The sequence below is a fragment of the Megascapheus bottae genome, chromosome 23, assembly GCF_031878675.1.
Source record: "Megascapheus bottae isolate mThoBot1 chromosome 23, mThoBot2.hap1, whole genome shotgun sequence".
NCBI classification, from domain to species: domain Eukaryota; kingdom Metazoa; phylum Chordata; class Mammalia; order Rodentia; family Geomyidae; genus Megascapheus; species Megascapheus bottae.
This window is the reverse complement of record NC_143531.1, coordinates 9,530,938-9,549,089: the sequence shown is the minus strand read 5'-3', so window position 1 is coordinate 9,549,089 and position 18,152 is coordinate 9,530,938. Positions and strand designations below refer to the sequence as shown.

Sequence of the window (18,152 nt, the reverse complement as noted above, 5' to 3'; positions counted from 1 at the left end):
GCAGTCAGAGCCCGGGCCCGAGAAGGGGGCGAGCGCCAAGGAGAAAGGAAGGACGCCGGGGATGGGAAGCAGGCGACGACCGGTGCCGGGCGCGGCGGCAGGGAGAGGGTCCTCCAGCCTCGTGCCCTCGAGTGTGGAGGGGGCGGGGAGACCAAGCCACCGCCCCCTCCCCACCCCAAAACCAGCAGGGTAGTCCTGGTGGGGTGTGTGGACTGCGGTCGCGTCTCCCGCCTTCCCGGGGCGTGCAGACATCTCTCCCCAGGGCGCACAGCTAGGTCCCGTGTTATATAAGCGACATGAAGATACGATAGATGCGGGGTGCCCGCGCCTGGCACCAAGAAACACCCCAGACCCCCACCCCCGAGATTGCACACTTCCTGCAAACCTGGAGACCCCCCCTCCCCTCTCCGGAACTCAGCCCTCGGCTGGTTAGGACTTCCATTCACACACACACACCCCTGCCAGAGGCACGACCGACAGGAATACATGCTGAGGTTGGGGGGGGGGTGTCACTCACACGCGAGCCCCTCACCAGTTTTCCTGCATCCATTGGATGGCTTCGTTCACGTTGAACTGCTTTTCGAATTCGTATTCTTGGAGAGTCAACACTGACATGTTCATCGGGGCAGATCCTCGGAGTCGATGCGGGCTGTCTGGGCCAAACGAAAGCGCCCGTGAGGCGCGGGGGGTCTCGAGGACTCTCCCGCCCAGCCCCTCACCCCACCCCCCGGCGAGGTCTCCCCTCCCTGTCCCCCCCCACCATCCCCGCCATCCCCGCCGTCCAGCTCTCGGCCCCAACCTCTCCTCAGCTACATCCAGGGTTGTTGAGCATTGCCTGAGCCCCGGCTCCCAGCTCCTCGCTCGCTCGCTCGCTCGCTCGCTCTCTGGCTGGCTGGCTGGCTCTCGCTCGATCTCCCGGGCTCGCCTCCTCCCCGCGTCCGCAGCCACCGGAGGAGGAAATGAATGCCTGGCGGTCTTAGTGCCCGCAAGGTTTGTCCACCACGCTTTTTGACTCGTCTACGGGGAAATCTCCTCCCCCTCATGCGATCGGGAAAAATTAACCCTTTGCTAGAGGAAGGAGCCAAGGAGCTAAGACCTCTGCCCGCCTCCAGAGGTGGGAAGGAGGGAGGGGGGAGGTGACAGTTTTGTTTATACCACGATGGTGGCAGGATTGGGGGGGGGGGCAGGGCACTGAGAGAGGGAGGAAGTGGCCTTGCAGGTCACACACACTCAACACACACTGACACACACACCCCTTCTCCACCCACCTTCACACGCCCACAGATTAAAACCACCCCCATTCCAACCTCGTGGGCCGCCAGGCCCAGCCTTGAATGAAGTTTCACCCCATTTTTCCCAACCCTAGAGGCTCAGCTCTTAGGCGCGTGGACCTGGTTGCTCTGGGACGAGTAAACAATTGGGAAAGAGTAAAAGCTGCCAGCTCGCTCCCGCGCGCGCCTCCTCCCGCAGGAGACAGCTCTCCCGGGAGAAGGGTATGTGACCTGCCCACCTCCAAGACCAACCCCCTCCCCTGGCCCCAACCCTATCCCCACCCCCACTCCCCGGGAACACACACCCAGGAGTTCTGGCTGTTGAAGGATGGGCTGGGGGGACCGAGTTCTTGGATCACGAGCCAGCGAGAGAGGGGGGCGATGCTGAGGGTGGTGGAAAGTCAGGACAAGACTAGGAGTGGAAAGTGGAACAGAGTGCAGGGAGTGGGGTTTGGCAACTAAGAGGGTTTGGGCACCAAGCGGGTGGAGGTTGTAATTAAGGACCAGAGACAAAGGAGCAAAGGAACTTAGCTTTAAGAGCTGGACCCACCGGTCCAATGCAAAAACTTGGTGTCCCTGGGTGATTTTGTTTTTATTTATTGTACCTGGAGGAAGAACAGAACTATGTTTGAGGAGAGGGCTGTAATGCCAACCTTAAGGAAGAAAATCCCCTGTCTCTGGCGGACATTGGACAGAGTACCTCATTCAAATCTGGCTAAGCCTGCTCTAAGCCATGAGCACTGAGCACTGGGAGAAAATATCCCTGTAAAAGAGGAAGAGGCTGCTAATTAAAGAAGGAGTTAAAAGAAAGCCAGTTCAATATTGCATACATCAAAGGGCTGAACTGGTTGATGATTAGCGAATTAATATGTAAATTGGCACTCCCAAAGATTCCAGGTAGGGACTTAATCTCTGCATGTGGAGTTTTTCTGCAGATGTGTGTGCGTGTGTGTGTGTGTGTGTGTGTGTGTGTGTGCGTCTGTGTGGTGCACTTGTGCAAGCTGTCCCTAAGCTTGAACTCAGGGCCTAGGTGCTGTCCCTGAGTTTTTGTGCTCAAGGCTAGTATTCTACAAGTCCGTGTCCAGATTTTTTTTGCTACTGATTTAGAGATAAGAGTCTAATGCCCAGGCTAGCTTTGAACCACAATCCACAATCCTGCTGGAGTAGGTAGGATTATAGGTGTTCAATCCCTAGTCGCAGGTGCTCAGCTAATCCTTTCTTATAGACTTAAAAAAAAGGGGGGGAGGGCGGCAGTCCTAGGGCTTGAAGTCAGGGCCTGAGTACTGTCCTTGGGCTTTTCTCAAGGCTAGCACTCTACCACATGAGCCACCGAGCCAGCGCACCACTTCCAGCCTGGTCTTCATGCATGCTAGGCAAGTACTCTATTACTAGGCAAAACTGTCTCTTATAGACTTGTGTGTGTGTGTGTGTGTGTGTGTGTGTGTGTGTGTGTGTGTGTGTGTGTGTGCGCTTGACAGTCCTGGGCTTGAGCTCAGGGCCTGAGCACTGTCCTTGGACTTTCTCAAGGCTAGAGTTCTACCCCTTGAGCCTCAGCACCACTTTCGGCTTTTTTCTATATGTGGCACCCAGGAATCGAACCCGGGTCTTCATGCATGCTAGGCAAGCACTTTAACCACTAGGCAAAACTCCCGGCCCCTCTTATAGACTTTTGCAGATCAGATCTGTGACTTTAGGGTAAAGCCTGGGATAGAATACTTGGCAAAGATGAGTAGGAAAAATGGAGAGACATAGGTTTTAGCTCAGCACCTGAGCTGGTGAGCAATCTGTAAATATTTATGAGTGAATGAGTATATGATTAAATATTGATTGACTATAAATATACATTGATAAATATTGACAAAATATACTTAAAGAATATAGGGAAGTGAGAAAGCCTTGGAGACTGAAAATCAAGAAAGGGCCTTTGTGGCATGTTGTAAGGATAAGATTATCTTGTCTAAAAAATGATGCTGTTTTTAAATTTATTATTCCCATCAATCATTACATTAATTCAAGTAGTGTGGGAAGTTCCCCAATTTAGTTATTATGTTTCTTATTCAAGTAGTAGCTGTTAGGGCCTGCTTATTTTTTGAAGATGAACTTGGGATGGTGATGATATAAACAAGTATCTGTTCTTACTTATGTATAAAAAGATAACTCCAAGGAAGTAGTTATCTATTTCTAGATTCGTGTGTGTATGTGTGTGTGTGTACTTTGTTTTTATACTGACATTGGGGCTTGAACTCAGGGCCTGTGTACTCTCACTTGGTTTTTTTACTCAGGGCTAATATTGTGTCACTTGAGCTACTACTCCACTTATGGTCATTTGCTGGTAATTGGAGATAAGTGTGTCACGGATATTTCTGGCTGGCTCTGAGACTGGATCCTCTGATCTCAGCCTCCTGAGTAACTAGAATTATAAGCCTTGAACAATCAGTCAGCACCTGGCTTATTTCTAAACCTTTAAATAGGACAGTAATAAGACAATGGGGAATGCTTGCTAAGACTGAATGTAGGAAAGGTATTCAGAACAGGCACACACCATACAGGGCAAGCTGTGACTGTCTAGAAAGTAATGTAAAGGCTGTGTGCAAACTTCAAATCCGCAAGTTCATTTTCTGGATTCTTCTTACTATAGATGCATCTGGGACTTGGTGGAGAACAAGAACCAGTGGCTTGCTGGTCTGAAGCTGGGGGGGGGGAGGGAAATGATTTCTTGGAGAGGAAATGCTGTGAGAATTAAATGAGGAACCATGAGGACTCAGAGTGCTTTATTATGAGCACAGGTCAAAGGTCTCACTGAGAAAGTGACTCTGAGTAGAGTTCTCTACTTCTTGCAGGGTGTTAGAGTAGCTCAGGAGCCCTGAGGGGTAAAGAATCAATCAGCATAGAACAAGTTGCTGGCCAGCCTGGTTTTTAAAATCCTGCCCTGTAGGATTTTAAAAACCAACAGACAGGTGTGGAATCCTAGCTACTCAAGAGGCTGAAATAAAAGTTCAAAGCCAGCCCAGGAAGAAAAGTATCTGTGACACTCTTATCTCCAATTAACTACCAAAAATGGATGTGTGGCTCAAGTGGTAGAGTGCCAGCCCTGAGGGAAAATGCCCTATGGGACAGGGCCCAGGCCTGGAGTTCAAGCTGCAGTACTTGCACAAAACACAACTGCATACCCCCAACACCCCGCCAAAGAAGAATCAAAATTGAAGGATTGGACCACAAAAGACTGGGTGGCCTCAGGTCATAATTAAGGGATAATTCATTGAAGATTTGTCAGGACCAAGTCTTAGTCCTAAGTAAGCCAATTTAAGTCCATATAAGTGATTTGGATTTTATTCTAATTGCAAGGGGGTAGAGAATTTGCATTATGGAATGTTACTATATGACTAGCATGATCATTTCTAATAATTCTCCCCTGCTAGGAATTTACTGTGTGGACATACTTAACAACATTCTAGATATAGGTTGTGCATAAGATAACCAGTACTGTGTAAAATAGCAAAACATTGCACACAACAGAGGCTTAGTTAAATAAATGGTGGCATGCCTGAAGTCTTTAAGAAGTAATTCTATAAATGGCAACCCAAAAGAGCTTCTCTTCATTTTTTATCTTTATTTTTTTATTGTAATTAATAAAAGGGTTACATGATATTTGCCAGATAGAAGGTGCATTAATTCACATATATTGATACCCTTTCACATGTCTTGGTCCCCATTACTCTCCCCTCCACCACCCACCCCCCCACCCGTCTTGGTTTTTACCCCCTTCCCTATCCAATTTCAAATAACCAAATACAAATAAATCCAATACATCAGATAACAAAGTGAGATACTGTAACAATATGAGATAACCAAGGGACAGCAAAAGAGATGAGAGATTGAACCCAAGGCCTTGCTTAGGATACAGAAGTGCTCTACCACTGAGTCACACTCTTCACTCATTATCTAGCCCAGGTTGGCTGCGAAAAATTTGTTGGTGATACATATAGGGTTAGGAATAGGCCTATGACTAAAACTAAGGAGCAATTCAAGTAAGTATTTATACTGTTTATTTTTCTTTAGTGTTTACATACTTGCATTTCTCCTTTCAAAAACAAAGTCAATAGGAATTAGCTGAGATAATGGGACACATTTCTATTTAAATTTTTTTATTAATATGTAACAAGATATTTAACATAAAACATTTGGATGGTGATTGGGTTTCCCCCCCCCCCCCCGCCACCATAGGCTTATTTTAAATTATGAAGACATACACCAAGGCTTGGAAGGATAGAAGGGAATGTTGGAGAAATGCCTGGTAATAACCGCTAAGACTTTTTATGAAAAGATTTACTGTGTGCGTTTCTTAGCCATTACCAGATAGGTCGCTCACATTGAATATGAATAACTAGAGCTCAGAAAGGAATGTTTAATTTATATTTAGTAGCAAAACACTTTAAATTTTAGGCCAGGAACATTGTTTCTTTTTCTGTCTCTGTCTGTCGGTCTCTCTCCCTTCCTTAATTTACTGTTAAGGCTCCGTACTCCTCTGTCCCATATAAAAGCTGATGAATTTCCTTGAGTGCAGGGAAAAATGAATAGGCAATTGCATTGCTTTCTGAGGCTTGCTGTGACCAGTTGCCATAACCAACCCCAATAATAGCAGGGAGAATTTCTCCCTAAGATACTGAGTTGAATTCAGACTGAGCAGGACAGGTGAAAAGTGCATGCACTAATGTACCCTGGGTGTATTCAGAGGGCAAAGGTTTCTAGAGGTGAAGTGACACTTACATAAGCAACCATCATTGTCTTCAAAGATCAATGGGGAGGAGGAGAGTGGCATAAATCCAGGGCTGAGCAGAGACCATGGTTGAGGAGATGACCTCATTGATAAATTCTGTGTGTCTGTGCAAAGTAGTGTCCTGGCAGAGTCTCTCATGACCGTTCTTTTAATAAGCCATATGTGTGGCAGTTCCCCTTCTCATTTGTGCTAGGATTTGGCATGGATGACTGCACTTGGCTTCTGATAACCTTTACCCTGCAAATTCGGTGGCTAAAAATGGATAGAACTCTTTCACCCAAATGTCAGCAGGGGACATCTGACTATCAGAAAGGCAACGTGTTCCTTGGATTATAGATATATCATTTTTACCAAGCTCTATTCTCACAATACCTTCTTTATGTCTCTACATCCTGCTTTCTAAATTCTTATTGTATCATTTGCATTAGATTCATGACCTATTCTAATCTAGTCTGGTCTCATCTCAAAAGACCCTTACTCCATATGAGGTCACATTCTGAGAATCAAATGGATATTAATTTTCTTAAGGGGACAAGGATTGTTATTCAACCCATTACACTGCTCCTGACTGTAGCCATCTTGCTTACATCCAACACCTTTGCATGTGATATTCCGTTGTCATTCCCATTTGTAGATAAGAAGTTGAAGCACACTGGTGATAAGAAATTGTCTGAGAAACTCTCACATTCTTTAGTTGAAAAGTCAGAAATGGAACTCAGGTATTTTGGAATTTCCTTTTTCCCTCCAGCGTACTTATCTCCCTTTCTCCTATATGCAAATGCAGAGTGTCCATTTTAAGGCCAAAAGAAGATGACAATTCTCTTCACTTCAGACCATGGAAGCAGGGTGAATTCACCAGAAATACTTCGCCTTTATACCCTTCCTTTCCTAGTCCTTTCAAGAAGCATCAGTCAGCTGGACATTTGCAATGAATCTCTTTATTAACACACACCGGATGGAAAATACACCTCCTAAACTCTCAGCCAGTTCCTACTTTTGGTAATAGCTAGAAAATAGATGAATTAGAGGATACAAATTTTTTTTTTTTTTTGCCAGTCCTGGGCTTGAGCTCAGGGCCTGAGCACTGTCCTTGGACTTTCTCAAGGCTAGAGCTCTACCACTTGAGCCTCAGCACCACTTCTGGCTTTTATCTATGTATGTGGTACCGAGGAATCGAACCCGGGTCTTCATGCATGATAGGCAAGCACTTTAACCACTAGGCTAAACTCCCGGCCCAGGATACAAAATTTTTATTGGAGAACAAGTTATGGGGGATTTGAACATAAGTAAAAGTGACAGGAAAGTTTATTAGAAGAGAAAGATGGCAGAGAAAGAACACGTGCGTTGGTATGCCACAGGAAGACAATCCTTGAATCCATGTCTTCCAACTTGTACCAGTTTCTCATAACAGATGTTGGAAGTTAGAGACAATTGGAGTCTTTGAAGACGGCTTTTTGACTGGTGGCTCTCCTGCTTTTATTTACTCATTCTTTTGTCCTGATTTCTCTATTCTCCTGTAGCCTGTTCACTATCTGTGGCCCATTTCTCTTCTCTGGCATGTTTTGGTTGGCCAGTTTACCCTGCCGTCTCCAAGTTCTGTAAGCTGCAAACAACGCCTTGATTGGCTGCTTTTCTACTAACTTCTACCAATGAAGAGAGGAAGGGGGCAGGAGAATGCAGTCATAATATTCACTGAATAGCTTCTGACACTAGGAAAACTGAGGTGAAGGACTGGGTCGGGAGGGATAGGGTGCTAAGAAACTGCGTTATGGAGGTATTTGAATAAAGAAAGTGCAGCGAGCAAACTCAACAGACCAGAGCAAGTTTAATGGGAAGTTAAAAAAGGATGCCATGAAGCATGGCACAGGGCCAGGGAAAGAGGGGCCTCCATCATGGTTCAAAGCCAAACTCTGAGCAGGAAAGTCTATTGAGAATTTTGTCTCCAGTTATCCACCAAACAGCTGAAAGTGGAGTTGTGGCCCAAGTGGAACTGTGGCTTGGGTGGTAGAGAACCAGCCTTGAGCATAAAAGCCAATGGATAGCTCCCAGATCCTGCATTTAAGCCTCAGTACAGGCACAGTTCTTAATTCAAGAGTATTGAGAAGTGAGGCCCTTAGGAGATACTAGATCATGAGCCCTGCCTTACTGCATGAAATAAAATTGTGATAGAGGGGTGGGTTCCTGGTAAAAGGATATTTTTTTTCTAGTTTTTTTCATCAATTGTGGGCCTTGAACTCAGAGCTTGGACACTATCCCTGGGCTCAAAACTAGTGCTCTACCACTTTGAACCATAGCTCCACTTCTGATTTTCTGGTGTTTAATGGAAAATAAGAGTCTAAAGTCTCATGGACTTTCCTGACCAAGTTGGCTTGAAACCACAATTCTCGGATCTCATCCTCTGGTGTAGCTAGGATGGCAGGCATGACCCACCAGGGCCCAGCATTTTCTTTTCCTCTCCTTTCCCTTCCCTTCCCTTCCCTCCCCCCCTCCCCTCCCCTTCCCTCCATTTACCTGCCCCTCCCTCTCCCCCCCACACAAGCACACACTCTTTGTCGGGGTTGTGGGACTTAGACTCTGGGCCTGGGCATGGTTCCTGAGTTCTTCAGCTCAAGGCTACTGACACAGCCCACTTCTAGTTCTCTAGTGGTTAATTGGAGATAAGAAACTCTTGGACTTTAGTGCTCAGGCTGGCTTTGAACCGAGACCCTCAGATCTCAGCCTCATGACTAGCTAGGATTGCAGGTGTGAACCACCATGCCTGGCATGCCCTTCTCTTTCTCTTGCTTCTTGGCCTCATACTTTTGTCCCTTAATCTCTTTCTGCCTACCTCCCTCTTCTCTGTTGCCCTCCATCTACCTTACCACCATAGAATGATGCAAATGCTAGACGTGGCTACTTCACCCTGGATTTCCTGGCCTCCAGAAATGTAAGAAATAAACCTCTGTTCTTTGTAAATCATCTGGTCTGGGATATTCTATTATAGCATTAGAAAAATACCTAAGGCATTGCCCACTGGACGTGAGTCTTTACTTAGAATATCTTGAGCAGTTGACCTGGTGCTTGACAGAGACAGAGGAAGAAATGGATACGTTATAAAGGAGAAAGAATGAAATGCAATGCTAGGAAGTCAGGTAAGAAACACGTGTTGTGTCTTTCCTGTTTCAGACTAGCTCTGGCTGCACAGATTTGTCCACCTTCAAGAAGTCTGCATCCCACACCTTGGGACCAAGGCTACTGTCCAAAGGAGAAATGGAAAGTTGTTGAACCTAGGATCCGTGAAAAGCTGAAATAACCATATGGTTTCTGCATGAAAGAAATCACCTCCCTCTTTTAGTTCCTAGACTCTATAATCACAAAAGAAAATAGCAATACAAGGGAAATGTGTGCCTTGTTTCTCATTTCACATCAGCCATTTGCACTCTCCTGGGGCTTGAACCCAGGGTCTGGGCTTCTTTTGCTCAAGGCTAGTACTCTACCACTTGAGCCACATCTGGCTTTTTTTTTGGTAGCTTTTTTTGAGATCAGAGGCACAGCCTGATCCTCAGATCTCTGCCTCCTGAGTAGCTAGGATTAGAGCCACCAGCACCCACCCAGAGAACAGTCTGGAAAAGAGAAAAGGTCCTTTGACCTCCCCTATCTGCAAGTGGGTCTGATTGGGTCATTGGCCATTCCTAGCCAGTAACGAGGCCCAGGGATCGGAGTACTAACACCTAGCCCTGTCAAACACCCAATCTTTCCCTTAGGATAGGAAGAATGTTTGGTGATTGACAGGGTCCACATGCAATAAGAGTTTCCCAGATGTCCCCAAAGGGAACAGTAAGACTCAGTTACCAGAAGAGAAGGTGAAGTCATCATTGGCGATGTCACTGTAGAAAGAAATGAATCTATAAGCTTCATTTTGCCAAGTGTTCCCCCCTAATGCTGCAGCCAGCTAAATCCTTGATGACATTGATTCCCTTCTCTCTCTCTTCTCTCTCTTCTCTCTCCTCTCTCTCTTCTCTCTCCCTCTCCCTCCCTCCCCCCCCTCTCTCTCTCCCCTCCCCCAGTCCTTCCTCACTTGGGAAACCTTATCATTCTGTGTCATTTCTCATCTCCTTTCAAGCAGTGTGACATCTCCAGCCTGCTCTCCGGCGGTGGCTGCTGCTTCTGCTCCTCCTCCTTCTCCTCCTCCTCCTCCTCCTTCTTCTTCTCCTTCTCCTTCTTCTTCCTTTCCTATACATGCTGGTAGGGATGGCAGTTATGAAAAGTCAAATGATTCATACTTTCAAATCCATGACACCTCATTAATCATTTGACTTACAATTACCTCTTTCAAATTCTTGCTATGAGTTCTCTGGGAAATCTGAGAAAGATCCATACCAGAAGTGGCTCTCTGTGAGAGCCACTGTGCTCAGAGAAGTGGGGAGCAGCATGGTTCTTACAGGTGTTCTTCTTTGGTCTCCTTAGACCATAAAGTATTCTAGTTAGGCGAAATCTGACTGACTATACTCAGCAACATCTGCACATCTCAGGGAGGAAACTGAGGCCCCCAAAGATAGTGGAATTTACCCAGGAGTTAGTTGCTGGCTAGTTTTGGCTTTTGATTGGTCTTCAATTCAGGGCCTTGATGCTGTCTGTGAGCTCTTTTCATCAAGGTTAGTATTCTACCATTTTGAGCCACAGCTCCCCCTCTGGTTTTCTGGTAGTCCATTGGAGATAAGATGATGTCTTGCAGACTTTCCTGCCCAGCTGGCTTTGAACCGGGAACCTCAGATCTCAGCTTCCTGAGTAGGTAGGAGTACAAATATGAGCTGCCAGGGCCCGACATGTTGCTGGCTAGTTTTATGTGTCCACCTGGGCAATGGTTTGTAGGTCATTGGCTGCCATGCTGGATTTCTCCACTGGTTTCAAGCCTTCCTGGGTTTCCAGCTTGTAGATGGTACACAACTTAAACAGAGCCTCTTGGTGTATCATAGTGGCCTTTTCTCTGTGGAACTGCTGTTAATATACCTGGCTCACTTACTGGGGTAAGGGCTGGCATAGGGAAGAGCTGTGCCTTTGGTTATCAGGCCTGTTCCTTTCTCTATTGTGTCTCAACTTTTTTCTTTCCAGATGTCTTTATCCAACAGTGACTGAAGTGACTTCTTTTGTCAGGTCTTCCTTTGTGTGCATTTGAGCTGCTGTTTCCCCCCTTCCTTCCTTCTCTCCCTTTCTCCTTCCCTCTCTTCCTATTTTCTTTCTTTGCTTCCTTTCATTCTTTTTCTAGCTCATAACACATAGAACATATGATCTGTATAAAGCCTGTATATTTTAAATATAAGCATTTATAAGCTTATAGGTTTTATATGTAAATTCATTATAGAATAAGATAATGATTTATATGTTCAAGCTAGGAAAAGAATGGGAGGAAGGGGGCTGGGAGTTTGGCCCAGTGATAGAGTGCTTGCCTAACATGCACGAAGACGGGTTCAATTCCTCGGTACCACATGCACAGAAAAAGTCAGAAATGGTGCTGTGGCTCCAGTGGTAGAGTGCTAGCCTTGATAAAGCTCAAGAATAGTGTCAAGCCCCTGACTTAAAGCCCTAGGACTGGCCAAAAACAAACAAAAAAACAGAAATGCATTTATTACCTTATTATATGCAACTGTAATTCTTCTGTATATCATGTTTATAATAACAATTACAACATACAATAAATAATAAAAAGAAAGAAAATTCTGGGTGAGATTATAAAAAGCACAACAAGATTATAACTGAGTTTTAGTTAAGCACTGGTAGCTTACACCTGTAATCCTAGTTACTTGTGAGGCTGAGATCTGAGGATAATAGTTCAAAGTCAGCCTGGACAGGAAAGCCTATGAGATTCATATCTCTAATTCACCACTTCAAAGCCAGAAGTGGAGTTGTGGCTTTAGTGGTAGAATACTAGCTTTGAGGGCAGCACAGAGGGGGTATGGGGGAGGAGGGAATCAAGGTCAAATCAAGGACAAATGCCCTGAGTTCAAGCCCTGGTGCCAATACACACACACACACACACACACACACACACACACACACACACACACACACATGCCTTCAAGCAGTCTTATGTAATACCTGCTTCTCCAAAGGCCCAAGCATGATATACTGCCCTGATAGATGCCTCTGACAGGGGAACAGCTGGGAAGGGCCAGTGCTATTTTGGGGGTCTCCTCTATTGGAAGCCTATACATATTGAGGGTCCAGAGGGGGCACAGGAAGCATGCAAGAGAGGGCCTGCATACTTCTTCGCAATTCAACTATTACATTCAGGTCACACCTGTAATCCTAGCTATTCAAGAGGCTGAGATCAGATGCTATCTGAAACCACATAGTGTCACACACCTGTCATCCTAGCTATGATGGGAAGGATAAATAGGAGAATCATTGTCCAGTCCTGCCTAGATAAAATGTGATATCAAAAAAAAAAAAACAGAGGGAAAAATAAAGGGACAAAAGCATGGCTCAAGAGTGGAGCCGTGAGTCAAAAAAACCAAAACCACAAGAAACCCTTAATTTTAAAAGTGAGTTCATACATTGTTAGGTATTTCCCATGCACGGACTCTATTCCATAGATAATGAGCAGTAGAGAAGCTCTCTTAAGAGGCTGTTATGTAGCACACATATTCACAGGTTTGTGAGAAAGGGAAGGTTTTAGTGACAAGGATTCGCACAGACAGCGACATTGCCCCAAGATCCTAATAGCCACATGGAGAAATCTGCTTGCGGTATGGAAGGCTTCCCTTGGATTTTCATCTGTATCCCTGATTTCCGTGACGCAGACTGATTTTGTGTGTGGAATGAGGGTCAAGGGGAGTACATCAGAATGGGTGAGCGATGATGTGAGGGATGACCTCCTTTTCAGGGTGCCCTGAATCCCCAAGGGTAAAGACTAAGCTGCTTCCCTTAACTTCTCTTAACATTGGATGCGGTCGCTCTCAATCCAAGTGAAAAGCTTTGACTCAGGGCTCAGGGATTCCAACAGAAGCTGCCTTCTACGTGGAAGGTGTATGCTCACTGAGCTGTGAAAACCCCAGGGAAGATGTGTGTTTGGGGGTACCAGTCACATTCCTGCAGTGTTTCTATCTTACCTTCCCTCTTTTCCTCCTTGCCCCTCCCCTCCTCTCTCTCTTCTCTTTCCTTTTCCTTCCCTTCTCCCCCTCCTTTCCTCTCCAATCCCCTCCCTGCTCCTCCCCCTTTTCTTCCTTTCCTCCCCCTACTTCCCTTCCCCTTCCCTCCCTTTCCCTTCCCTAGGCCCTGAACAAACTCCAATAAGACTTCAAAAGTCCCCACAAAGAAAACGTGAGTAATTTCTAATTGCTGGATAGGTTAGACAGACTCAGACTTGGCCTCTGCCAACTGTAAGCATCCAACTCAAATATGATGAAATGATCCCAAGATATCAACTGTATGACTGTTAGGGCTGGCCTTCAATACCCACAAGAGCTCCCCAGGAGGTGATGGAACTGGGGATGGAGGGGGCCTAGTGTGGCTCTGGGAGGCACTTCTGTGAGGTGGCCACATAGATGAAAGGTAAGACTTACTTGAAAGAAGTGGGGCATTGGCAGATGTGCTCCAGAAGTGACTTTTGGCTCTCTGACTTTTCCTTCTCAATTTCATTTTTCCTGGCTGCCCTGAGTGGGGCCCCTTCACCGTACTAGGTACTGTATGCATGAAAGAAAGGACCAGTCCCCAATGGTTTTGAGATCCACAAGAATCTCCAAATAATCTTAATAAATATGGATTTTGGTGATTTAGTAAAAGTGGACTTTTTTTCAGAGCTTTATTAGTCAAATAGGCTGGTGTTATCTCTCTTATAAAATTTGTCAATCCAGGAAAAATAATTTGTTGGACTGGAGGCATGGCTCAAATGGTAGAGCATTTGCCCAGCAAGTTCAAGAGCCTGAAATTCAAACTCCAAGATGGCTCAAAACAACAAATAAATAAACCACAAAAGTAACATTTCCTAGATAGATGGAAATCAATGGAAAGAAGGAAAGGAAACAGTTTTGTGTGAAAAATGTTCAAAATAGGATGTACTTTACATATGGAAATGTGCTCATTAAGGCATGTGTACTCGATAAGAGAAAAAGCAAGTTTTTCCAGACAGAGAGCTCATTTGTTATAGAATAAAAAAAGAAGAAACATAAGACAAAACTGAAGGGAGAAGCTTTGAAGATGGAAATTTATATAGGGCCAAACTACTAAGATTAGGTAGTCATTACTTATGAATTTTTAAAAGCCCCATAATATACTGACAGAAAGCTAAAATTGGGTTTTCTTTTTAACTTAAAAGAGGGAAGTTCTTTTGGAGAATTGACTTGCCCCTGAATGATTTATTCCTTCCTTCCTTCCTTCCTTCCTTTCTTCCTTTCTCTCTCTCTCTCTCTCTCTCTCTCTCTCTCTCTCTCTCTCTCTCTCTCTCTCTCTCTGTCTCTCTGTCTCTGTCTCTCTCTGTCTCTCTCTGTCTCTCTGTCTCTCTCTCTCTCTCTTTCTCTCTTTCTCTCTCTGTCTCTCTGTCTCTCTCTCTCTGTCTCTCTGTCTCTCTGTCTCTCTGTCTCTGTCTCTCTCTCTCTCTCTCTCTCTCTCTCTTTCTCTCTTTCTCTCTTTCTCTCTTTCTTTCTTTCTTTCTTTCTTTCTTTCTGCATGGTCTGGGGCTTGAACTCATGTCCTGCTCCTGAGCTTTTGTGCTCAAGGATCGGGCTCTATCACTTGATCTATAGCACCACTTCTGGATGTTGGTGATTTATCAGAGATCAGAGTCTCACGGACTTTCCTGCCTGTGCTGGCTTCAAACCATGCTTATATAGTGACCTGGTATCCTAATTTAATCATATGTTTAAAACTTTTTGACAATTCGACTGCTTCCAAGAATCATATTCTAAATTAAACACTTCTGATTCCAAACTAACTATGAAGGTTTCCAGAACAGTCCCTGGAATATCTCAAAAGAAAAAAAAAATGTGCTTATATGGGAAACATTGGGAAGCATTGTCAAATAATAAGCAGTGCTAATCTTTCTTTAGGTTATATTTATTATTGACATGAATTTTCCAGAGATAATATAAAATTCACAGGAATCTGATATACTCTGGTAGAGTATTAGGAGTCTTAAAGCTAGTGTCTAGCTGAGTCTGGGTGGCTCAGGCCTATAATCCTAGTTACTCAGAAGGCTGAGATCTGAGGATCATGGTTTGAAGCCAGCCTGGGCAGGAAAGTCCATTAAACACACACACACACACACACACACACACACACACACACACACACACACACACACAAGCTTGACAGGATAAACTACTCAGGAAAAACTGAAAGTGGTCCTGTGTCTCAAATGGCAGAGTACTAGCCTTGAGCAAAAAAACTCTAGGACAATGCCCAGACCCTGAGTTCAAGCCCTAGGAATGGCACACACAATCAAAGCTAACTTTAGTCTTAAATGTTATATGCCATAAAAACAACCGAATTCCCATTCTGAAAGTATTTAAAAGCAGCTAAGTTACAATGAGACCAATGAAACAAGACTGATAATATAGAATTCCTAATAACATTATGATCGTTTTGCTGGGGAAATGCAGCAAATTGGCCAATTGGAAGTGCCTGATGCATTTCCTTCCCCAGTGAAGAACAAGAAGAAGCTGGGCTCCAATGGCTCACCCCAGTGATCATCCTAGCTCCTCTGAAGGCTAAGATCTGAAAGATGATGGTTTAAGCATTCCCAGGAAGGAAAGTCCTTGAGACTCCATCTCTAACTAACCAGCAAACAGCTGGGATAGAGACATGGTTCAGGTGGTAGAACACCAGCTAAGTAAGCAAGCCAAGCAAATGTGAGACTCTGAGTTCACACCTCACAGCCCGTCCCCCAAACCAACAACACCCTCAAAAGAAAATGATCAGAATGCCAGTGTTTACTTTACAAGAGTGTTTAAAAGTACTACAGGGTGGGAGGTAGTGGGGACCATGTGAAGCAAAAAGGTCTCAGGAATTAGGTACCCATTGTCTATGACATCATTTCTCTCAAGATCAACCTGAATGAGGAGACTGCACAGAGGGGAAAGGGTAGCCAGAAGGTTCCAGTCTGTCTCCACCTATGCACCTGGGCAGGTGTTGCATTGCATGCCAGAGAGCCTAGCTTGGGTGCCCTGTCTCTCCACTTGCATTCCTGCTGCATGGTGCCTTCTGGAGACTCCACACCCTGCCCTGGGTTCCTGTGAAACAGCTCCACTGCTGCTGGAAACACAGCCCTGTGGACTGGCCAGGTGACCCTGCCAATCCTCTTGAGATTTTAGGTTTGTGGGATACCTAGGAAATAAGTGGGTGGCTCTGTCCTTTCTCTGCCAGCCCAGAGCAGCAGTGGTGTAGTCTACTCTCAGAAGCTTGGCCCCCTGAGGACTTACAAATCACATGAGCTGTTTGTCCAGAGCTGGTCAGTCTTTGGAGGTGTCTTGGAGTTGTCTAGTGCAGCGTTGGGTCCGGGCTGGTATCCCAGGTCAGGTACATGGCTCTGATTTTGATCACCAGCGTTGTGCACAGGCAGGCTAATACGCACGTGCGCATGTGTGTGTGTGTGTGTGTGTGTGTGTATTTGTGTGCGTGCATGCACACACACACACACACACACACACACACACCAAAGCTATAAAACACATGTCACGGTGTACTTGCTCAAGGCACACATACAAAATAGCCTACAAATAAACCCCTGACAAAGGCCATAGAAAGCATACGTTGAAGACCCCCAAATCTCATCAATAAATGGTGCTAGAAGACCGGATGTAAACAGGAAGAAAAAGAAACTGACCCCCTATTTCTCATCAAATAGAAATGTTAATGTAAAATATGTCTGGTGACTTAATACAAGACCCAAGGCAAGGAAAGTACAAGAAGAAATGGGAAATTGTTCAGGACATTGGTCTGTGTAAGAAATTTTTGGATACAACATCAAATGTAAAGGTCACAACAGCCCAAACTGACAAATGGAATTATGTCAAACTGCAAGGCTTCTTTGTAGCAATGGAAATAATCAACCATGTACAGTGTGGGGGGAAAATAGTTCCAAAATAGTCTGTGGAGATGGAATTCATTTCTAGAATATCTAAGGAACTCAAACAACATAGCAGCAAAAAGAAGAAAAGAATCAATCATCAAAAATGCAAACAAATCTCCCCCTTTTTTTCAAAAAGAAGACATACGAAAAAATACATGCTCAACCTCACTAATGATTTGGAAAATATAAATGAAAAGCACAATGAAAAATGACCTCACCCTCAGCAAAATGACAAAAAATGTCATCGTTTGTTAGCAACATGTCAAAACTAAAATGTTAGTGAGGACGTGGGAAAGATTAGTTGACCTCAACTGTTGGGGAGAATGTAAATGAGTGCAGGAACTATGGAAAGCAGTATGGAGATTCTTTAAAAATCTTAGACCATAAGTATAATAGAGTCAAGCTATTTCATAGCTGGTTCTAAATCTGAAGGAACTGAAATCATTGTGTGTACTACAGAATTATTCAATACAGCCAAAATAAGGATTCAACTTAAGTGTTCATGAACAAATAAGTGAAGAAAGAAAATGCCCTACACATACAAAGTGGAATATTATTCAGCCATCAAAAAGAATAAAAATGTGTCATTCAGAGAATAACAAGGAAAGTAACAGTGTGCTATATTAAGTTATTGAATAATCAACATTATATTAGGTGAAATAATGCAGACACTAAAAGACAAATACTTCCTATATGATAGTTAAACAACTGATGTTTGAAAATTGGTGTTTAGTAGAACCAGCTAATGGTGTAATGCAGAGTGAATGGAGACACAACCACTAACGAGGAAGTCAGATAGAAGAAATAGATTTCAAAACTCTGCAAGGCCGTGGAAAAACTATGGTTCTAGTAATGAATTAAACACTTCAGAATAGCTAATAGAAAGAATCTCAGATGTTCTCAACGCCCCAAAATCAGAATATCTGAGACCATAGATATGTGAGTTATTTTGATCTGATCAATATACAGTGTATACATGTGTTCAAATGTCTTACTGTATCTCAACAGTATGTGTGATTACTAAATGTTAATTACAAATAACCACAGAAAGAAAGAAGGA

The 18,152-nt window shown here is 44.5% G+C and overlaps 1 protein-coding gene across 3 annotated transcripts in view; it reads right to left on the bottom strand.

The window, feature by feature from the left end:
* Elovl6 (ELOVL fatty acid elongase 6) overlaps window positions 1-1,326 on the bottom strand; it is an 84,587-nt gene extending 83,261 nt beyond the window's left edge. Inside the window, exons 1-2 of one of the 3 annotated variants that reach the window (XM_090356684.1) lie at window positions 1,308-1,326; window positions 533-653 (exon numbers count right to left, since the gene is read on the bottom strand). In XM_090356684.1, coding sequence (XP_090212810.1) covers window positions 533-621 — 89 coding nt within the window. In that variant the 5' untranslated portion in view covers window positions 622-653; window positions 1,308-1,326. Of the gene's footprint in view, window positions 1-532; window positions 654-799; window positions 991-1,307 lie in introns of those variants that run through there. The other 2 variants (XM_090356682.1, XM_090356683.1) reach the window with 2 other exon arrangements.
* Between the last annotated feature and the right edge of the window lie 16,826 nt (window positions 1,327-18,152).